General features: G+C 38.9%; 1 protein-coding gene across 2 annotated transcripts in view; it reads left to right on the top strand.

Moving 5' to 3' along the window:
• The first annotated feature begins 16,684 nt into the window (after nucleotides 1–16,684).
• DSC3 (desmocollin 3) overlaps nucleotides 16,685–24,381 on the top strand; it is a 53,696-nt gene continuing 45,999 nt past the window's right edge. For both annotated transcript variants that reach the window (XM_041724272.1, XM_041724282.1), the window contains exon 1: nucleotides 16,685–16,969. In XM_041724272.1, the coding sequence (XP_041580206.1) occupies nucleotides 16,904–16,969 (66 nt within the window). In that variant the 5' untranslated portion in view covers nucleotides 16,685–16,903. The remainder of the gene's footprint in view (nucleotides 16,970–24,381) is intronic.

The raw sequence follows: 24,381 nt of genomic DNA, 5'->3' as shown, positions 1-24,381 counted from the left end.
CACATGTACATCCTGATTCATATTAACAAAAATCAACTAAAATAGGATAATTGAAAGTTGTTTTGCTTTACTTTAGAATGTCTGTTAATTTGAGAATATGTCTCTTCATATGATTACCTCATGACAGGGTCTTATAGATCCAGTGGTTCAGATCATATATTGCAAAGATTTCTGAAGCATCTGAGAAGGATTGCTTAATTTGAAATACTATGAAACTATTTAGTTTAAATTGGATGGAAAGGAGAACATCTACTTCTTAAAATGGGCACGAATTCTAAAACCCTATAAAACTTACATATTCTTAAGACTCTTCCTGTCATGCCCTTTCTGGGCTTCACTTCTAGCTAGAGAGATTCCTTGTCTCTGAGACAAGCAGTTGCTTGCCAGGGAATTTAAGGCAGTTGGCAGTCACCATAGTAACCCTGAAAGTACAAAGACTCCAGAGAGTGCCTTGATGCGAATCCCAACGCCACCCTTACTAATTGTGGGATTTGAGTAGTCACTTAACTTTGAGTCTAGTTTCCTCTACTATATGATCTATATTTGAAAGGATTGTAGAAGTCTATTTTATAATTTTGTTGTCAGAGTTAAAAGAGTTAATTCACGGAAAGAATTGGTGCAGAAGGAGCACTCAATATACATTAGCTGCTATTATTATCGTAAGAGAAGAAAATGCCTTAGTTGGGATAATCATAGCTTCAGTCTCAAGTTGCATTGTGCCTTACAGCTGACATTTTGCCATCATATTCCCATTCATCTTTCCCAGAAGCGTGACTTGTATTTTACCTGTGATGGCCTTTGGGAACTTCATGGTTCATAATTGTTTCTAGATCTCTCATTCTTGGTATTCAGAAAGCTACATCTTATCCATAGACCACAAATCAGTGTGATAGGTCTTGAGACTTAAATAAAAAACAGATAAAATTTCTAGTAATCAGATTTTGCCTCCTTGAGAGATTTCCCCTAAGAAATGGGAAGGGCTACTTCAACAGGTGGAAGGCAACAGAGCTGTATTGTTAGTTCGATTTAGTCTGTATTTGGGTTATCCCTGAAATCATTTTCTGCTTTTTTTTTTGGATCCCCTATCTTAAAGATATTTTTTTATCTTGTTCCTGATCATGTTGTGCAGAATCTGACTTTGACTATAGGCCTCCCTTTTAGTCTCCATCTCCAGCTTTTCTTGGGTTCCACATTGAAGTCTTGACACCAGACTTTGCCCTGGTCAACCCCTTAGGCAGCAACGCACTGGAAATCCAATATTTTTTTTGTGTGTGTCTACAGCCATCATACTTATAACTGCCTTGAATAATTGAAGCTCCAAGACCCCCATGCAGACATCATAAAATTCAATTCCTTTTTTATCTTGTTTGCATAGCACATTCTGTTTGTTGCCCCAACTGCTGAACTTTCTGAGAATTTTAAATACAAGTTTATTTATTCATTCATTTATATATGGTCATTTAATGCCTTCCCAGTACAGCCATCTGAGGCCTTTGTAACACAGATTGTGCTGGTATGACAAGGTACAAGATGAATTAGCTACTCTTCCCACCCACATACTTTACTGCAAGACGTGGTACAATGTAGTTTTGAGTGGTTGTGAATATGGAATGGTCCAATGCTTGTAAAACACATCACATGATACTTGGCACATGGTAAGTGCTCAATACAAATAAAGAAAATTCCAGATGATGCAAAAGAACTTTACTATTCTAGTGAGTCAAGTTGTTTCCATTACTCCCAAGTCCAGTGTTCATGAGCATGAGTACCCTACCTTTATTGTCCTCCATTCCTCTTCATATGTTTCTTCCACAGTATCCTTGCTCAGATCCTCAGCATCTCTCAGCTCCAACAGTGGTTGTACCTCCAAACTCTTCCCTCTTCCATCCTTTCACCTGTTGCCAAAGAACAAATATGATCATGGCATTCTCCTGCATAGGGCCTTCTGTGATTTTAGAGGATAAATTTGAAATGCAAATCACACTCAAATACCAATCTTCCCTTGCCCCCCACACGCATACTCTGTCTTGTGCCTTGCTCATAATAAGGCCTGCTTTTGCAGTGTCTACTCATTATCCACTTCTTTCTTGAAAAAAAAATATGACTTTTTAAAAGATTTAGTTCAAAAACCATCTCTTCTAGCTACATGACATTTATGTGTCTAGGGCACATTGCTCTAGACACAAAATTTTACAAAATTTTCACTTATAGGTGTATAGTCATGTGTGTATATGCATGCATAAGTGTATGTGTGTGTGTGTGTGTGTGTGTGTGTGTGTGTTCTTTTCATATGGGAAGCTTATTGAAGACAAGGAAAGGTGTTCCCATTTGTATGCACATCAAACTCTGGTCCATCGGTACATTCTGGTGAGTCAAATTGTATTGCCCACATCACAAAGGAAAAAAGAGGAAGATTATAAATTAAGTTATTTGATTCCTAGCAAACTATCTAATAGTCCCTTGACATAAATTTTCTATTTGAGATGTGATGTATATTAGATTCTGCATTGAATTCTTTTTTCACCATTGGGACATTGAATACATAGACCATCAAACATTCACATTCACTACTTAAAAAGTGAAATGGTGAGGTTTTGGAATGCCTTCTGCTTCTCCCTTGCGGTGGTGGGAGTGGCAAATTCTGGTTCAGGTTAGTTAATTCCTTCCTACCTCCAACAATTGCCTAACCTCAGAACCAGCTACACGACACTGAAATATAGCCCTTGATTGTTCTTGTTCATCTTCACCACTGTATGCTCAGCATATAAAACAGTAGACTTATTATACGTTTGTTATATGAATGAATGAATTAATTCATGTAGATACCTGACTGAGATTAGACAGCAGCTTTGCCTAAGGAACCATTTATCTCCAAGGCACTTAGCTGGCTCAGTCAGTAGAGTATGTGACTCTTGGTCTGGGGGTCATGAGTTCAAGCCCCATATTGGGGGTAGAGTTTACTTGATTAAAAAAAAAATTTTTTAAAGCCATTTCTTCCTCAATGTGAAACTCATTGAGCAATGTGTAAATCTTTTTTTTTTTTTTTTTTTACCATCTTCTCATTACAACATATTCTAACACTAGTGAAAATAAATTTTGTTAAGGGGCTAACCACCCCGCCCCACTGGGGAAAATCAACAAAGAGCCATTCATATTTTAGAAATGATTATTATGGGTTTGCCAAAACCAAGTTAATTATCTATAAACTTGAAAGTCAGGCCTAGACTCTGGAAGTATCTTGAGAAACCAGAAGACATGAAAAGTGATGCAGATCTCAAGAGCTTCCTGGGAGTTAGAGCAGGACAACATTCTGTAACAGGACACCACGGTGCTCAAGTGCACCACCAGAAGGAAACTGAGGGGAAAGGAAAAGACACATGTAGCTATGAGTTTGGGAGGCAGTGACTCTATCTATTGCAGTGTGAGCTGATAATGTGGCCTGAAGATAACACAAGACAGAAATGCCTGCCCTGTTGTTTTAAGGAATGGACCCAACCAGTGAAGGGTGGGCTAGACTTAGTAAATAACAAGTCAGCTATGCTTCTGTTTTTTTGGCTTTTAGTAATCATTCATATGCCTTTTTATTTCCTCTGTCCCGGGTCTTGGTTTCAGTCTAAGAACTGAAATCTTAAAATGTGAGATCTTGTTTTTCCTTCCTGGGTGGGTCCTCTGTCCTCATCCCCTGCCCATTACTACCCCAACAGCTACAGAACAGCTTAAGTCACTTTTCCTCAACTTTTTACAAGAGAGCAAATCAATGCATTACCCAGCTGCATTTTAAATTAAACACACAGCATAGAGTCTTCATGTCAAACAAAACAACATAGTGCTGACAAAATAGGAAATGAAAAGGAAACTAGTGCTTTGCATATAGCTAGTGTAGTAAGCAGAACATTTTGAGCTTATGAAAAACATTTTGAGCTTTTATGAAAAAAAGACCCACATCTTATTTTATAGAGGACCATGACTGTGTCATGGCTTTGGGACATACTCCTTACTTTCAAACCCATTTGGTATGTTTTAAGTTCCAGGTATATATGAGACTAAGGAGAATCTCAGTGGTGGCCCTCTGTTGGTAGCAACAGTGCAAAGGAAGTCAAGGGCTATTTTTTTTGCCACTGTTTAGCTCCTTTGTGACTGTACCCTCATGCTCCAACAGGAAATCTGGGCATACCTAAGAGTTTAAAACTGTGGAGTTTCTACTAGCTGCCTTTTTTTTTTTTTTTTTTAGTTCTTATGTTAGGATGCAGGAAAGAGGACAGAACAGAATATTGTTTCTTTTGCAGTTGACAAGGATTAGAACAAGTTCGCTGAAATAGGTGCACAGATTGTCTCCATCCAATCACCTGTGGTGTCTGTCAAAATAAAGGTCCCCTATGAAATCAGAATCACAAGGATGACAGGGAAGAAGGATAAAAGCCTTCATTTCTCAGTAAGTTTTCTAGGCCACTTTTATTTATATCCTCTGAAATTTGAGAACCATTGATGGGGATTTATTGACTGGGTCTATGTGATGGTTTAGAGGTTATGACACTTAAGCATTTTCAGCTTCCTTCTTCACATAAGATGCGTTAAACAAGATGATAGAACTGTACTAATTAGTACAGATTAGTACTAGATTAGTAAAACATACACTTAGATTAGTAAATACAGATTAGTAAAATTCTACACTTTCAGTAAAGGAACCATTTCAGAATGTACTCTCTACTCCATGGCTCTTACTTACCACACAGAGGTGAACCAGAGGCACAATCATAAGAAAGTATCATGGGACCAGTACAGTTAGTGAAGAATAAATAGAAGTTAACTAATTTTGCTACATAAATGTGGCTAGCCAATAAGATGCATCCAAATTATATTGCATATATTCCAAAAACAAATTGGGATTGGCAAATCTCCAGAGACAAATAGGACCAGAGAGGCCAATAACATATGCTTCTGATGACCTGTCCATGAGGTGGCAGCTATTTGGCAGTGCTAAGCTGTTGTGTGGAAGGCATGTCAGGTAGGGTGACAGGTAATGTTTATAGGGTGACTATCATGGCTGGGACGTTCAAAGGGGCCTATGAAACAGGAAAGGAACATGAGGGAAGAGTCAAGAGTTTTCAGTTAAAGGAGTGTTTCCATGGACAGGCCAATCGTAAAATTTCTAAGAACCAGAAACGTGAGGGAACTCATAGGGAATGAGAAGTGCAGAAAGCCAGAAGTGGAGGGCAAGGGATGGGTGTCAACATACAAGCTTCGATGCAAAATTACCAGTCAAATCAGATAAAAAGAACTTATCCTAAGGAAGTAAGATAATGGTGCAAAGATCCTATATGCATGCAAGGATGTTTATCTCAGTGAAATTAAGTACATGGATAATTGGAAATAAGCCAGATGCTCCATGACAGGAAAGTAAATGAATTATAATATGTTATTGTGATACATACCACAATCGAGTATAATGTATACAATGTTCATGGATACTGACTTCATAGTCTGCAAGACATGAATTCAAATTGTAGTTTTGGTGTCACTAAGTGGGTAAGCTTGGAAAGTCATAGAAGTCTCAGATTCCTAACTCACAAAAAATGGAAACAAAATAGGAATAAATGAGGAAATAGATATAAAGATCCTATCTTAGTGCTTGACTCCTAAATATATCAATAAATGGTAGCTACTGCTATTTTTATGATAATGATGATAAGGGAATATCATGCAATCATTTTATTTTGAAGACTATTTAGTTAAATAAGAATAGGCATAAAATATAGTGCTGGTGAAAAAAATAGAGTAATTCTCCACATCAGTATAATCCCAAATTCATTTAAATATCAGACTGTATGTAATATAACTAAAATATTGAGCAGTAATCCCTGGATGATGAGAATATTTCTTCATGATATGTTTCTGTGTTTCCATTTTACAAAGAATATTATTATTTATAAAATCAGGGGAAATTAATAGAATGAAATGAAGAGAAAAAAAAGCTCATAGGCTTTAGGAGTTTTGGAGATTTGCCAACCTGTGAAGAAAACCCTTAAATCTAAGCCTTACTAATGTTAAGCCTATTATGAACATACTATATTCACAGTAAATGACTGAATTGAAGCAAGAAAATAAATCTATCATTACATTATAATAATTATATTTTAATGTTTCATTTTACAAGATTTTAAAAATAAACATCAGTTAATTTAAATTCCTTTTTTGCATAATGCATATAGAAATTATAATAAGATCATTTTAAAAACCTTCTACATAATAAAATATTTCTTTCTTTTTTTTTTTTTTAATTTATGATAGTCATACAGAGAGAGAGAGAGGCAGAGACATAGGCAGAGGGAGAAGCAGGCTCCATGCACCGGGAGCCCGATGTGGGATTCGATCCCGGGTCTCCAGGATCACGCCCCGGGCCAAAGGCAGGCGCCAAACCGCTGCACCACCCAGGGATCCCTAATAAAATATTTCTAAAGCTCTATATGATTCATTACACATAAGGCTTCAGAAAATAAGCTATGGGAAAATAAAAGGATTTGGATATTTTCCTAGAAACCAGAACAGGATTTAACTTGCACATACAGTTTTGTTTTCTCCAGTTTTAATTGAACATAGCATTTCTTCCAAGAATGATAATAACTTAAACCCTGCCAAAACATTTTAGGTTTAAGCAAGCAAGAAAGAAAACAACACTATTGCTTTCAACCATTTTGGTTTTGATTAACTGGCTCATTTACCTCTATAACATTTATCTAAGAGAAAAAAATAGAAGTCTAAAATTCTGGGGTTTTAGCTCAACCTTCTTATCTTCCAGTAAGTCATAGAACTCCTTTGGGTATATATGTTTCTTCAATAAAATGAGGAGTTATACTATACTTAATAGCCAATTATAATTGTCTGAGTCTATGTTAAGTATGAGTGAAATGATAATTTGGCATTAGTAAAACTTTGATCGTCAATCGTTTTCCAAGTTGAGGAGATTGTATTTTGAATGTCTGTGGTATGTGGGCTTATATACCAGAGGGAGGACCAGGGTGGTTGGATTAATTTGGTTTTAGCTCCACGCCTACATGAATCTGGTAAGTGGCCCTATTTGCATGTCTTTCGTGGGCAAATACACAGATTTCTGTCTTAAAGCTGGGACTCTTTTGATGCTTTGATTTGTACCATTTGTCTTCACCTGACTGAATTCCTAAGGATGCTCCCTTTTGCTTTCTTAGTCTGAGTGGCTTTAGGAAAGTTGCCATAATATTTTTGGCAATTTATACAAAGTTCATCTTTTGTGATTTAGACAAAGTTCATCTCTTGAGTCTCAGCATTTATGAAAGAAATTTAAAACGGTAATATTCTATCATTTGTTGTTTAGTCATTTTACCATGTTTCCTTTAAAGGAAGTCTTACTAAACCTTGTAAAGTTGACTCTGCTCAGAAAGGAGGAAATAAATGACCTACCAGCTGATCCTTTGATATAATCTAGGGCTCCCTGTGTTAATGCGTAATATTGTAGAAAGAGATGGCCCTATATTCAAAAGTCATCCTATTTGAGATAGGACAGAAGTTACATATATATGCTGCTTGCATTTGAAGATGTTCAATATTGGAACATCACATTCAAATGTTTTAAATGTTTTGAAAAAGTATATTTGAAAACAAGATTCATTTTTTTTACTTAATGGTTCTTTTAACATGCTAATACAATGCTAAGATGAAATTTAACACTATAGATGAACTTTCAATTTTCTTTTATTGCATGATGAGAGCTATGTAATTCCAAAACCAGAAGTATGATACCTTGCCTGAATATCCAGAAAGTTACAAGCAAAATTCAGGGCTCAATGATAGTAATTAACCCACTTCAGTTGTTTTACTGATACCTAATTATTTTTATCTGCTTTGTATAATTTAATTTGATAAAACTTTTTCAAAAGTGGATGGATATAAACTTGAATTAAGCAAACAAAATGCTTATCAACTCTTTTATTCTGATAATATAAACTAGCGAAGAGAGAAGGAAACACTAAAATTCTCACCCTGTCTGTGAAAGTTTTATATTTTAAGTAAAGCAAGTCATTATTCTAATTATTAGTAGGATAAATGAAAGACACCAGACACAAAAGCATACGGTCAGCCTCTAAGATGGCATCCAAAGATCTCTGCTTCCCAGTGTTCATGTCCTGCCATAATCACTTTCTGTTGATTTTAGAGTGTGCATGGTGACTTATAGCCAACAAAATTAGGCAGAAGTGAAAGAATTTTACTTCTGATACTGGATTTCAAAAGACTGTGGTATTCATTTTGGTTACCTCATCTTTCTTGCTTGTTCTCAGGGAAGCCAGGTATCCATGTTATGGACTGCCCTAGAGAGGACCATGTGGCAAGGAACTGATATCTCTGGTTACCAGTCATGAAGGAAAAAAAAAAAAAAACCAGTCATGAAGGAAAGCCTGCCAAAATTCACATAAGTGCACTAAGAAATACCCGTGGAGACTTGACATGATGGCAATCTCACCTAAACACCCTACAGTCTTTATAAGAGTGCCTGAGCCAGAGAAAGCCATGCCTACATTCTATAGAAACTGTGAGATAACAAGTTCTTTTTTTTTTTTTTTTTTTGAGATAACAAGTTCTTGTTTTAAACAACGAAGTTGTGGAATGTTGCAAAAATGATATCCAACAAATAAAAAATGGTGCAGTAATAGATAGCAATGTGTAATGACAATGCAGTGTGTGATCCCTTTTATATGAAATAACAAGGAAGTCAAACTATTCTGTGATTAAAAAAAATAACAGTGGTTGCCTCTGTGTGGGAATGGGTATTGACTTGGGTGAAAGAAATGTTCTATATCTGATCTGAATGATGGCAACACCTATATATATGTATATAAGTGTTATATATATATATACATTTATGTATATATCGTATATATATGTACAATATAGTATATATAGTATATACAATATAGTATATATACAATACAATATAGTATATAGTATATATACATATATACAATACAATATAGTATATATATATATATATATATATACACAATATAGTATTTGTATATATATTTGTCAAAACTTATTGAAGTGTCCATTTGAGGTCTATAAATTTTACTTCTATACCTCAATAAAGAAAAATAAAAGGGTCCAGGGGCATCATTGCTTGACCAACTGGAGGACGTAAATTGGGACCTACTCAGGTAGTGTAGATCAATCACATAGCTGGATCAAATGCAAGAGAAAAAAATTTTTTTTTTTTAATTATTTATTTATTTATTATAGTCAGAGAAAGAGAGAGAGAGAGAGGCAGAGGGCAGAGACACAGGCAGAGGGAGAAGCAGGCTCCATGCACCGGGAGCCCGACGTGGGATTTGATCCCGGGTCTCCAGGATCACGCCCTGGGCCAAAGGCAGGCGCCAAACCGCTGCGCCACCCAGGGATCCCGAGAAAAAAATATTTTAAAAAAATTCATTTTTACAAGATAGAGAGGCCAGAGATCCTAAAACTACATAGGACAATTATGTTAAACACATTAACAAAAAATATAAAACTTTACTTAGAATCTCTAAACAGATAGGGCTAAAGTACTCAGGGCAGATTGACTTCATTTTTTGTTTTGTTCACTGTTTTTTCTTTTTTCTTTCTTTCTTTTTTTTTTTAAGTAATCTCTTTGCCCAACATGGGCCACAACCTCACAACCCTGAAATCAAGAGTCACATGCTCTACTGACTAATCCAGTCAGGCACCCTTTGAATTCTTGTTATTTTTGAAGTGGTGTTCTTCATTTTACTCATATTGTATTGCTGCCAAAACAATCTCTTTCATTTTGCCTCCACAATAGTCAAGTACAAAGATTTATTGTGAACTAAAGAATATTGTCCCCATTTGTTCAACATTAAAAAAGGAAATTAAGGGAAAGAATGAACCAGAGGCCTTTGGTCAAACTTGGGGAAAAAGCCCTAGCATATTCCTGGCCAATTGCCATAATACATTCTTCTGTGAATAGATGAATTTGGAAAACTGTCACAGGAGAGCCTGGTAGAGCAAGGCTCAGACCACCTTATCCTCAGGGAATCAATTATATGTTACAACAAAGGAATGGGGCAGAAAGTAAGATGTCCTATGTCTTCCATTATGTCATAAGAATTTGTGTGTGCTTATCACTTTCCAGTATCTCTGGAGAGAGAAAACCTGACTCCCTATTCACTGAGTGAGAAAGGAAAAGCTGAGATTGGGTAACATTGGTGTCCATTATCTTGGAAATGTTACAGAAAGGAAGGTCACAATAAAGGAGAAAAGATGGCATAGCCACATGCATAGTGCTTGTCCCTTCCCAACTTTTTTTTTTTTGTCCACCCATCCTGGATGAGAGGAGTGTGGGAGACAGTGATGTCTAGTTTCTGCCTAGACCTTTGGAACATTACAGCAGTTGAGATCAGATAATTCATCATTAGATGGTTGAGAAGCTGCCCCAGATAATACCCAATTGCTACTTAATGTTCTCTTGAAGAGGAAATAAAGAAGTTCTTATGGAGGCCTCTGAGTTTGGAATCACTTATTCTGACACTAATCAACAATATTTATTACTTTGGGAGCCTGGCAAGGAGATTTTGGCCCAAGATTCTCATTTTAAAAGTAAAGTATTATAGTTAAGATTAGACCTTCCTCTGACCACCATCTGAACAGAACTTGGAACCTGTGAGAAACAGTCACTTTTATTGAACATGTTGAGAACACTAACTACAAAGTTAGTAGAAAGTGGAGGGGGGGTGCTTAGATGGCTTGGTTGGAAGACCATGTGACCCTTCATCTTGGAATCCTGAGTTTAAGCCCCACGTTGGGTGTAGAGCCTACATAAATGAATGAATGAATGAATGAATAAATAAAATAAAATAAATAAATAAATAAATAAATAAATTTAAAACGCAAAGTTCGTAGAAAGTGACAACAAAATAGCTTTCCTGGTACCTGACTATATGCCTACTATGAATATTACTAGTTCTTCAGTTTTTGTTTTTGTTCTTGTAAATGTTCAGGTGGGATCCTTGCATTAGAGTTGTTTAGAGGAGTAAGAATCTGGCATAACCTTATGTGCAAGTTAAGACTACAGCTTACCAGTTAGGAAAGTGAGTAGCTTATAACAGTGAAGGACAAACACAAATATGACACTTGAAAAAGTGCAGGAAAAGAACCAATTATTGTTGTGGCATTGGCTAAATAATTTAGTAAACACAAAATAACTTATTGATGGAAAACGTTGCCTAGTGACAGAAAGGCTTGGGAAACTGGGCAGCCTGAAAAGAAAAGACAAATCAAGAATAATAAATTGTGAGTAAGTAAAAATAATGAATAGGTAATTGATAATCAATAAGAAGAGTTAATAACAATACATCAATAAAGGTTGAAGTAAATAATTTACTGCCTACAGGGAACTGGTGGGAAAAGCTACTTTTCTAGTCCTGAGCTAGTTGACAGGCATCTGAGCTGGGGGATATGCTGCTTCCCCAAGCTGGTGTTGAGGGACAGTCCTCCTAAACATGTGGGAGAAAAGAAGGCTGATGGGCCAGTGAATCAGAGGATGACGTGGAGATAAATGACACATGGGATCTGGAAGTCAGCCCACTCACACCTGTAAACCTTCATGCTTGAGCAATGGCCTTTGAACAGACAGATGCATACAATGAGCTCCTGGGGACATGAGAATGTCCAGGAGAAACTACAGCCTCGCCCAGTGGGAGGAGATTTCCATTCTGAAAGAGCCTGAAGTGAAGAATTATGGGATAATTCCACAATGAGAGGGACTAATATTTCACCCTGTGTCAGGGCTTTGTTATACTGCTTTGGGCCGGTTCCTGGGAGAAGTTATCAGCCATACAATGGCATTTTGTTTTCCGTGTAGAAATCACCATTCTTTCCAGTCCAGTGAGAAGTCACTAGAAGACCACTTGCCTGCCTTAAAAAGGCCTGTTTGTAGAAGAAATTTGTAAGGGTGTCTGAAGATTTTAGTGGAAGAAGAGTAAATCCATTATACTAGTTCTTTAATCATTAATTAATAAGGAAAGATTACAAGGAGCCTTTCTGAGCCTGGCACATTCTATTCGGATTGGATGATTGTTATGGTGTTACTTATATTAGATAATTTGGAATTGGGGAAATGTACAAATGTCTGAATTTTGTACGATTGCTGCTGAGATTATAGTGAGAAGCCACACCTCTGTGGACAGGAGTGAGTTTTCTCCTGAAGGGAATGTACAGTCCCTCTGTCAATCACTCGGGGTAGAAATTAATCCTAGAGTGTCAACCAAGGACCTGACAGACGCAACATAGAAAAGAGAAAGTGGCCACTTCTTTGCCCTGTAAGGCCAGAGTCATTTTGATCTAGACTTGAGGTTCTCTTAGTTGCCTGGAGCATTTCCATGGGGAGGGAGAGATTGCTGGGAGGTGTACTTGCCAGGGGAAGACAGGAAGGGAGGGAGGCAGACAGGGATTCTGGGATGGCTCTTATCCTGGGCAGCAGTGCAGCATTTAGAGGTTCTTCTTCTCCTTCTCTGCCTCCCTCCCCCCTTTCACCCCCTCCTCTTCCTCCTCCTTCTCCTTCTTCAATTTTATAGGTCATTCTTAACTTCAGTTGTCTATTATCCTCAAGTCTCTAGTAGTTTTTTGAAATGACCAAAAAGTCAAGGCTGTTCTCAGTGGTGTTCTGGGAAATTAGTGGAGAGCTCTAGTCACACTTTGGAAAGATGATACAGAAAAAGCAGTGTCTTCTCTTGGAACCTGTGTGGCTGTAGCAGAGATGGTTACTCTTGGAGGAAAAAGACCACTTGGTTCCCAAGTATGAGGAGGGAGTCTCTCTGAAAGAGTAAGTGGATAGATGAAGGAGGGCTAATTTCCAAAAATAAAGTCTGCAAGAGCTCCTGGCATTTGAGTACACATTTAACACAGTATCCCTCACAGCTGATCCAACAAGTCATTTGTTCAATTACTGCTTATTACTATGACCATTTATTTTAAGCAGCATTCTCAAAGTGCTTCTGAGCTACTGTATCATGCAGAATTGATTTTATGTCTTAAGAAGGACTGTTCAAGATTAATCTTTTACTTGGTTTTAGTTTAAGCTTTTCACCATTTCTCTTTTCCTACTAGCAAGTTCATTCCAAACATCATATAGTGGCCCTGGTTGTATTTTATAGGCATGTTTGAGGAGACCCACAGTGGCTATGTCACCGCCTATGTAAGCCACAGAGGTGAGTAGGTGTGTGAGACCAGCACCTGTTGGCATGGAGTTGTTGCAAGGCAGGCTTCTCAGTGGGCCAGGGGTCAGCTCCCACCTCTTAAGGTCACTACCCTTTCTGTGGCCAGAGATTCCTCTTAAGTACACACAACTCTTCTTAATAATCTTAAATTTGCTTTCTTCTGAAAATTTTAGAATTTACTGAAAATTGTAGAAGATAAAATTTACCAGAATGGATTCTTGAAGTTTTGTATTTCAGCCTAAAATCACTTCCCTTTTTGATTCTTTATTATTCCTGCTCTTACCCTTCAAACTAAGAAAGTATCAAGGGAAAATAATACATTTCTTTTCCATTTTTCTACATTATCCTTTTAGGAGTGGCTTCCAACTGTTTTGGTAGTTTGGGAAATGGGGTATTAAAATAAAGACATTTCAGAATCACTCTTTATGCTTCATGATGTCTCATGATGACTTAAAGTTAACTTCATTATAGAAGATCCAGTTCTCACTATATTCAAACCGAGGCTCGTATTTTAAATAGATTTTCAACAAACTCATTTTATATTATAATTTACATAGGAAAAATAAAAGCAATTTTAATTTATCCTCAAGTCACATCTATGTTTTAATTATAACTGCCTACAATGATTCTTCCAATCTATAAAAATATATTTTTCATTAGAACTTAGTCTAATCTACTCATGATGGACAAGCACATGTTAGAGCAAAACAGGACTCCAGTTATAAAGTACTCTTATTGCACCTCAAATTTTCCACATAAATTGAAAACATCCCCAATATGCTTTCTTGCAGTATTTCTGGAAGAGACGCCTATGACTTTTAATTTGTAGAAGCTAAAAATGGAAGCTCAGAGTAACTGTTCCATAGTCAGGAGGCTTAGCAATCTCCTCAATTACACAGTATAGCTGAAACAACCAGTTAATAGCTATCTTATGGTTTTAGTCGTTTGGATGACAGTAAAAAACCGGTTAGATTCATTCAGATGACAAAATCAAAATCATTGAAAAGTAGGGCTACTTAGAATAAAGAAAAACATTTCAAAGACTTTTATTCTGTATGAATTAAGGGAAAGCTATAGGAAGACACAACAGATTACAGATGAAGTTAACCAGTTCATTCACTCACCAAAAATGATGATTCCATACTTGTAGTTAGTAACCATTTTGCAGATTGTGTTCTTCATCTTTTCCAGGATGAGATTCAGCTCCTCAGCCTGGTTTGTTTTAAGCCTATCTTTCTAACCTAATTCCCAGTCATAGGACTTCTTCTGAAATCCAGGGGTTCTGAAAAAACTCCCTTTTGGTTTCCATGTTGGAGAAAGCAGTTTAGAAGGGCTCTCTAGTGCTTCAACATGCTCCTGCCCTCTCCTTTTCTCTGTTGATTCTTATCTCAAGCATTAGTTCTCAGTTCTGGAGGCTGAAGGTCCAAAAGTAAAGTGCTGGCCTATTTGATTTCTTTTTTTTTTTTTTTTCCTACTTGATTTTTAATGAGAACTCTCTGGTTTGTAGACAGCCACCTTCTCACTGTGTCACACATAGAGAGAGATAGAGAGAGACAGAGAGATAGAGACGGAGATGGAGAGAGATAGAAAGAGAGAGAAAGGGAGCTCTTCTCATAGGGACACTAATTCCAATGGATCGGGGCCCCACCATCAGAACCTTGTTAATGTTACTTCCTTATAGGCTCTATCTCGAAATGCAGTCATACAGAGGTTAGATCTTCAACACATGAATTTTGAAGGGACACAGTTCAATCCATGGCATCATCTACATTACAGGAAAGCCATGATTCATGTGTTTCTAAAGGCTGGCTGGGGCCAGAGGAATCTCTCATAGACCTTCCCTGAGATCTTGGGTGGGGTGAAAATGACTGAAGCGGAGAGAAGTTTGGAGACCTTTCTCTGAGACAGAGGCCTCTCTGTCAAACAGAGGCTTCCAGAAGTGAGACAGGATTTCTGATGTGTGCCCTGGTTGCCTCAGAGATGGGACTGGATGCTGAAGTAACTGTCTAAATCCTAAGAGCCTATGAGTTTCAGGGAAGCCCCAGACTTCAGTCCACAAGCCTACTGGGAAGACCAGAGCCGGATGAATGAAGGTGGTGGCATTTTCCATGATTAATCTGGACTCTCTGAGGATTCTGACGTTGGAACTTGGTACATCGACTTTGAGGAGCAGCAACACATCTAAGAAATTCTTTCTGAATCTTCTAAGGCTGAATCCGCAAGGGGCTTCAAGAACATAAAATTTCATCTAGAGATAAATAAAGCAACGTGCCTAGGTGTTATACGTGACCTCTCTATTAAAACATTTACCATTTTGGGCTAGGATGCTTGCCTTTCCTCTCTTCTAGAATTTGGGTTACTCTGGGCAGGAACTGGGTTTTCTATATTCTCTTCCTCTAGCCCTTCACTCAATGCCTGACCCATCTTGAGCCCTGATACATGTTTGTTGAGTGATATTGCATTGCAAGCCTCATTTTAGAACAGAGGGTTCCTGTGATACTTTCCTTTCACTGCAAACTGAAAAATGGCACCTTAGTATAATTGCCACATAATCACTAAATCAAATATTTACATATAAGCACAAATTCATTCTTAGAAGGTTCGTGTAAGGTCACAAAATTGGCAATAAAGCAAGTTCTGGGGGCCCCTGGGTGGCTCAGTGGTTCAGCGGCTGCCTTCAGCTCAGGTCCTGATCCCCGGGGTGCTGGGACCAAGACTCACATCAGGCTCCCCACAGGGAGCCTAACCTGCCTCTCTCTCATTCTCTCTCTCTCTCTCTCTCTGTTGCTCATGAATATATGTATATATATATATATATATATATATATATATATATATATATATATTTAAATCTTTTTCTTTAAAGAAGGCTCTGAATGCAATCACTCGAACTTTAGGTATTTAAGACAGTCAGATATCAGAGTTTCTTCTACTTGGTTTTAATTTCTGGTCTACCACATGCCAGTTTATTCGCGCCACTTGGGATGCCCCCCAACTGCCCCCCGCCCCCCCGCCCTTGTTTATCTTCCCAGGGTAGTCCAATTCGGAAAGAGTATTTTATAAATGCTGTATTAACCAGGAGGCACTGCCCGGCATTGGATGCGGCGCTCAAGGGAGGATCCGGTGATCGGATCGCAGAAGCGTTCCCGACCCCCGGGGCGCCCGGGATTCGGGTCCCGCAGCGGGACTGCGCGCGGGCCGACCTGGGCGGCCGAGGCGCGCGGAGGGCGGGGCGGGGCGCGGCGGGGCGGGGCGGGGCGGGGCGCGGCGCCGCGGGCAGGCGGGGGGCGTGGGAAAGCCGGCGGGCGGGGAGGGGGAGGGGGAGGGGGAGGGGGAGGGGGAGGGGGAGGGGGAGGGGGAGGGGGAGGGGGAGGGGGAGGGGGAGGGGGCGGGGGCCGGGACCGCTTTCCCGCGAGCCAGCGCTCGGCGCGGCCGCCGGGGAGCGGAGGGCAGGCTCGGGCAGCTCCCCGGCTCCCCGCGTGATAAAACTTGGGCAATAAGCAGGAGGGGCGGCTCGGCGTCTCCCGGGTCCAATCCGGTCCGGGGAGCGCACACGCTGCCGGGCAGGCGAGCGTGACAGAGGCCCAGGGAGACTTAAAGAGGAGTCGCCGCACCCCGTGGGCTCCCGCCTCCCGCCTCCCGCCTCCCGCCTCCCGCGCGGCGCCCCGATGGCCACGGCCGGGCCCCGGGTCCCCGGGCGCGGAGCGCTGCGCGCGCTGCTGCTGAGCGTCGCGGTGAGTGGGAGCCCGCGGGGCGGACCCACAGCTGGGGGCCGCGGCTCCGCTCAGTCCTGCCGGGCGGGACGAGCCACGTTCGGGCCGGGCGGGTGAGGGCGGAAAACCAGCCTTGGAGGGACGACTCGGGACGGAGTTTTGCGTTTGGGACGCCGCGTGGGAGTGCTGGAGGCACGGGGCGCCCCGGCGGGGCTGCGCCCTCTGAGCCTCGGCGGGCGCCTGGGGCCAGTGATGGCATCTGGGGCGCGGCGGGGTGGAGGGGGACGAGCAGCACCGGGGCAGGTATTTCGGGATCCCCGAGGGAGCAAAACAGACGTGAGATGAGGTTCTAGAGGCTGCTCCACCCCAGGGTCGCCTGGGATGGGGACCTTACTTAGTGCGTGGAGGGGCTGGAGCGGTGCCCCCGGGTCCCCGCGTGGAATTAGCTCCGAAAACCGGCCTCCAGGTTCTGCCTCTGCTGAAGGTTATTCGGAGCCCCCGCGCGAGCCTCCTGGCCCCGGGGCGACGTGGGCCTCGAGCACGAGGGCGTGCGAAGGCTGGATCGGGCTGGGGTTGGGGTTACTGGTGTGATGCGGGGAGGGGGCTGCAGGGGTGGGGCACCCTGTGGGTGGAGGGGGGAAAGCCGTGGGTTTGGGGGGTAGATTGTCCGGCCCCGGGAAGGACCACGCGAGCCCGGGGCCCAGCTGCCGGTCTTCTGGGCCCGGGAAACCCGCGATTCAGGATGAGATTCTCCTGGAGAGGCGATTGGGGACAGTTCTCCGAGAATTTGGGAGACATTCGGCGAAAAATCCGGAACTCTGATGGCGCGATTAGGCGCGGAGCTTCAGACTACAGCAGGGCTGCTCTCGGGAAGAGGAGAGGAGCGCAGACCGCGTGCGCGCAGCCAGGCATGGGCGTGGGTCGGCCGGGGCCGGACCCAGCGCACCCAAGTCGGGAGGAGGTTGGCTCTGGCCGCTCGGGTTCCTGCTCCTCCTCTGCCCCAGCAGGGCAGGGCGAGCCGATCAAGACTTTGTCTTGCCCTTGAATCAGCGAGTTACACGTATTGGGTGGGTATTTATGGACGGCGAATTGTACAGATGAGCGCGGTGATCTGCAAGGCAGCTGCTCCAATGCAGCTGATGAAACGACTCTTGACTAGTGGGAACTGCCCTCAGAGTGTGCTCTTTCGTGATGAATTTGGAAGAGTTTCCAGTTTTTATGTTTAAAAGCATGGCTTTCCTGTTTTGTGTTGTCTCTGCGAAAGAAGGGATTGGGGAATGGGGAGAAGAAACTGCAGAGGGCCTGTGTTCCCAAGATTTCCTGTGCATTCGCTGGAGGGGAGGGTGTGGAATTCAAGGAGCTGTCTGGGGGACAGGGATGGTGGTGCAGGTGTTAGGGTGTGGCAAGGAAAGAAAGTGCGTGTCATATTTGACATATTCATTTAGGATTATTTTAAAAAGGAATTGCCTAAAGGTTAGACCAACTGGGATATCTGGAGACTTGAGTACTGGAGAGTGTACGTAGAATAATTACTTTCATCCAAAATCCCCAGTCTACAAATACCTTCAGTTTTCTGCCTCCATAGACCTCTATTGACCATCTTCTGTTTGCATTTCCTTTCGACTCATAGGGCCCTCGGCTTTCTCAGCATAGTATTAATGGCATAACACTTTAGAGACACTTTTCTCATTTTATAGATACTTTCATGGATCTCTGAAAAACAATTCCTTGTTTGAAGTGAGACCTCTTCAAAGCAGGTCTTTAACACAAAATTGAGGCTTTTAACAGGTTAGCCTTCCCATTCGGATGTCCCATAAGCTGAGGAATCTTCTCATTTGTACCCTCCTCCTGTATCTCCTGCATCCCTTTAAGAACTCTCTATCCTTACACTCTAAACTACTGCTACAAAACAAATTCCTAATGACCGCTCCCACCATACACACAAGAAGAAAAAAAAAATGGAAGAAAAAAAGAAGAAGAGTGGGGCCAGGACTAGAAAATAAACATGTCAGACCATCCCACAACAGTTGAAAATACTGAATATCTCTTAAAATGTTTCTCCTCTGAATGTAACAAAAATTGAAATGAATTTCCATTAGCTCAGTTGTTCAGCTGTCCTGCCACATTACAGATACCGAGTTCCTTTCAAATGTGCGTCTAATAGTGTTCACTGTATCAAATCCACTTTGGGAATTGTTATTTATTATGTATTTTAAATGGTATATTCTTGGGCATAGTGAATCTTTCATTTTGCTAAAAGGACTCTTCAAAAAGAATGCAAAATGTTTTCCTTTCTAGCATAGCATAGTTTTCCCTACCTGCCACCTATGCTGACAAATGGGCATCCTATCTTTTCAGATTTTATAGCATTAATTAACAAGAATAATGTGCCTCCTTTAGCAGACTTCTTTGTTGTTGTTCTTGATAACATTTGACATATTCGTCTTCTAAAAATAAGAGTACAAGAATTTCTATTAACTTTTGCATTAGTGACTAAAAGGCTAAGGCCAACAAAGGGAGTAAATGAGAACTAGTTTATTTTAAAACCACGATTCTAAGAGAGTCAGAGTTTTGATATATATTTGATGGGTGCATTGTCACCTAGCTTTTTAAAAGGAAATTGTTGATGTTCATATTGAGGTACAGCTAGATCCTGAAACACTTTCTGAATCACTAAATATATGTAGGCCTATGCACATTTTTTGGTCCTATTGTAATCCCCTTGGCAGCTAGCATTCCATATATGGAATCTGTGGTCACCTGCAGTTAATCATGCTTTCTATTTAACTAGAATTCCTGTCTTACAAAGAGGTTAGAAAGAAATTTATTAGTGTGATCTAAGTACTGAGAGTACAGAGAAGTCAATCTTTTGATTTGCCTTTGAGCTGGTAAGAATTTTCAATTCTTTGATTAACACAAAAATCAGCCATTAGCGATTACCTGTGTTATAGGGGTTGTGGGAAGGAAGAAAATGCACCTGAGGAGAAGTGTATAGAAACTTTGAAAATAGTGGTAATATTTTATTTATTAACTTTGAAGGTGAGCATGTTAGTGTTCATTTTATTACTTTTTAAAACATGCTTATATGCTATATATATAGCCTTTTGTATTTATATCTTACAAAGAACGTTAAAAGAAACAAGCAACACAGAGGATCAACAAACCAAAAGCTATTCTTTGAAACAATACATAAACTCTGCTGTGGTTGAACAAGTAAAAAATAGAGAAGGCAAAGATAAAGCAATATTAGGAATAAAAGGAGGCATAGTCAGAGAGAGGACAGATGTTTTAGATAAATAGTTAATTTAAATGTGTTATTTCAATTAATTTGAACAGACATAATGAGAAATTTCCTGCAAAAAAGAAATTACTAACTGACTCAAGGAGATATACAAAACCTAAATAGACTCAAAACCGTTAAAGATATTGAACTGAAAGTTAAATATCTTGAAACACAGACACCTTCATATCCATCAAGCTCAGTACTGTGATAGGTAAATTCTTCCATAATTATATGGAACAGATAATCTCTACCGTATATAAATTGTTTCTAAGAACAGAAAAAAGTAGAATTGTCTTTAACATTTTATAGGGATTGTATGATATTGAAAAGTAGTAGCCTGATTTCACTTATGGACATATATTTGAAATAATAAAATAAATAGCAAACCAAACCAATAGAGTATTTAAAAAGCTATCATGTCCATGTAAGATTTGTCTCAGTAATGGGAAGATGGTTTCATATTACAAAATCTATTATTGATTTTTTTGTTTTTTGTTTATTTTTGAGAGAGAGAGAGACCAATCATGTGTGTGTGTGCATGTATGAGTGGGAGGAGGGGTAGAGAGGGAGAGAGAGAATCCTAAGCAGGTTACATGCCCAGCATAGAGCCCAGTGCATCTTGATCTCGCCACCCTGAAATCATGAGCTGAGTGGAAAACGAGTCGGTCACTTAACTGACTGATCCACCAGGTGCCTTAGAAAACCATTGTTGTATTTTAACATAACATATTCAGAGAGAAAAACTATGTTTCAAAAAAGTGAGAAACTATATTAATTGCTATAAAATATTCTTAGCAGACTGGGAATGTAAGGGAATGAACTTTTTTTTTAACACATTAAAGTATGCCTAACAAAAATTAATTAACGAAAAAAGACAGGAAGAAAGAATGGAAAAGAAAAGAGGAAAGGGAAGGAAGGATAGAAGGAAGGAAGTCATAATGAATAGTGAAATGGTAAAAGCATTATCTTTAATGTTAGAAAAAAAATCCACAATGCCCATTATAGCTGTTCCTATTCAGTATTCTACTGGAGGTCCTGATAAGCACATATATCAGATAAAATATGTAATAGTAATAATGAAAGAGGTTAAGGATTTAAAGAAAGAAATCTGATTGCCATCTTGCCAGCTATAGGATTGGCTATATGGGAGATCCTACACTATCTTGACAGACTACTGGAATTAGTAAAAGTAAACAAGTTTCCTGGATAAAAAACATAGAAAGATTTTTTATGGAATTAGCTGATCATAAGAATTTTTTTAAAGAGTAGGACGCTAACAAAAGCAAACATAATTTAAAGGATATAATAGGGATTGGGGTCACCATAACAAACACTTAAGTTTATAATAAAGCTATATTAATGAAAACTATATAGATAGTTGATGTAGAGATAAACATATATATTGATGAAATAATTCAGAGGGTACAGAAAAAGATTCTGTAATTGATGTCCATGCATATGATGTATGCAGCCTTATTATTGTGGGTTAAGAACGAAAGAATTGCTCAGTGATGGTTCTAGATAGTTGTCTACCATATGGCAAAAGAGAAGATTAGATATCTACAGTGCATCACACTCTTGATGAGTAAAAGATTAAACTGTTGGAAGTAACTTTAAAAAATTTTAAAGAAAATACTAGATAATATGTTTATGACAGGGTAGGGGGGAGATATTAATACAAAAAGTGTAAGCTAGGAGAAGTGTTTAATGAAATTGACTACTTAAAAAAACTAAAGGAGGGGTGCTGGGTGTCTCAGTGGGTTGAGTGTCCAACTCTTGGTTTTGGCACAGATGATGATCTCATGGGTTTTGAGCTCAAGCTTCCAGTTGGGCTCAGTGGGACTCAGCAGGGAGGTGGGGATAGAGGGGCACCTCTATCTGCTTGTGTCTGCTTAAAGATTCTCTCCCTCTACCCCTCTTGTGCTCTCTCTCTTTCTTAAATAAATAAATAAAATCTTAAAAAAACCTGAAGGAAATACTTAATAAATTTGACTACCTTAAAAGTGAAGCACTGTTTATCAGAAAGATACCACTAAAAGAATAAAAAAGCAACCTACATATCCTACAAGTAAAGTGTAATAAAAATAGACGAATAATACATGAAATGATTAAATGAGAGGAATGGATAATTTACAGAAGGTAAAAGGCAAATTAACACAAGAAATTATAATCAAGGCAAATTAACACAAGAAATTATAATCTCACTAGAAATTAAGAAAATGCACATTAAATTGATACCTATAGAATGGGCAAAAATTAGAAAAGCCAAGTATAATTAATTGTAGTGGAGGATGTGAGAAATAGAAGGGTCTAATATTCTGGGGGATAGTAATATAAATTGATGTTAGTGATTTGGACAGCAATTTGGCAATAGTTAATGGAATTGTAGTAATATATTTCTATCTTAATATTCTGTACCTGCAAAGCTGTTTATTGCAGTGTCATTTGTAATAGAGAAAATGGAAAATAAGAATACAATCTAAATGACTATCATAGGGGAATGAGCAAAATAAACTGTGGTATAGTCACAGAAAAATCTTAAATACATTGTTGAGTGAGTATTCATTGTTGAGTGAACAAATTCATTGTTGAGTGAAAAATGCAAGTTGCAAAAGGATGCATGCTTATATTAAATATAATATATTTATAATATATTATAATATATTATATTTATAATATAAATATGCTTATATTTTATAAGCACATACATATATAATAATAAGTACAAAAACTGACAGAGGAAGTATAAATGCCAAATTCGAAAAAACTCTTCCTTAAGAGAGAGAAATGGAAATGGAGTAGAACATAGACATATGTGTACATTTTAATTTAAAAAATGAAGCAAAAAGGCACCTGGATGGCTCTGTTGGAAGAGCATGAAGCATTTGATTTCGGTCATGAGGTTGAGTCCCATGTTGGATGTAGAGTTTACTAAAAACAACAAACAAAAACAAAAAAAAAATGAAGCAAAAATTGCAAAATATTAATTAAAAAATCTAAATAAATACATGCATATTTATTATAGTATGTTCTATTTGACTTAAATATTTCAGATTTAACTTCAAACTCCTTTTTTTAAAAGATTTTATTTTATTTATTCATGAGAGACACAGAGAGAAGAGAGGCAGAGAGATAGGCAGAGGGAGAAGCAGGCTTCCCATGGGGAGCCGGATGTGGGACTCAATCCCAGGATCCCGGGATCATGACCTGAGCCTAAGGCAGATGCTCAACCACTGAGCTACCCAGGCGTCCCTCAAATACTTTTTAAAGAGTTGTGATTAAAATATATTGAACATGGCTTTCTTTTGATAGTCTGAAATACCAACTATAGAGTTCACACATAGTTGGATCAATAGGTGCATTATTAAATAAAACCATTTTTCACCTATGGTGACAACTATATTCTTAGGGATAATATTCAATTGAGCATTTTTAATATGGTTGAGTTATTTTTAACAGCATATAAATTACTGCTTTATTTTCCCAGCAATCTGATTATGACTCTGTGAGGGTGACTTTTTTGTTATATTTAAATTAAATGACACTGTTATATGTTGAATCTATTTTTGAGTTGTTTTCCTTAACTAATTCAAGCAGGAATAAGATAGATCTTACATTGCAGTAACATTTAGAGCACATATTAGTAAAGATTTGGTTATGCGTATGTATATGCATATATATTTACAGTTTGTTACCACCATGACTTAAAGTCTTTTAATTTTGAAAAGGAATTTGTTTTATATTTGATTATATCAGAAATGAAATACTTTGTAGTTATTATCCAATTTTGTCTTGCTGAAATTATGCAAATTTGTAAATTTGAAAGTGCTTCTCACTGCCAATTTGTAGAGGTGGGCGTGCAAAGAATACTTTTTATATCAATGACAATGTAATCCATTTTTTAAAACTGTTTTTGATGCTATACTTTATATTCCAAAGGACTTACCTGTATTGTAAACAGTTTAATAGCTTTTCACAAATTTACAAACTGTGCAATCTTTACCACAATCTAATTTTAGAATATTTCTATCACCTTAAAAAGAAACTTCATGCTCATGTGCAGTCACTTGCCAGTCCTACCCCAGCGCTATGCAACTACTCTAGTCTGTTTCCATATATTTGCTTTTTTTGGACATTTAGTATAAACAAA

The sequence above is a fragment of the Vulpes lagopus genome, chromosome 1, assembly GCF_018345385.1.
Source record: "Vulpes lagopus strain Blue_001 chromosome 1, ASM1834538v1, whole genome shotgun sequence".
Classification (NCBI taxonomy): Eukaryota; Metazoa; Chordata; class Mammalia; order Carnivora; family Canidae; genus Vulpes; species Vulpes lagopus.
Note: the sequence above shows the minus strand (reverse complement) of the source record. Positions and strands in the feature narration are given on the sequence as shown.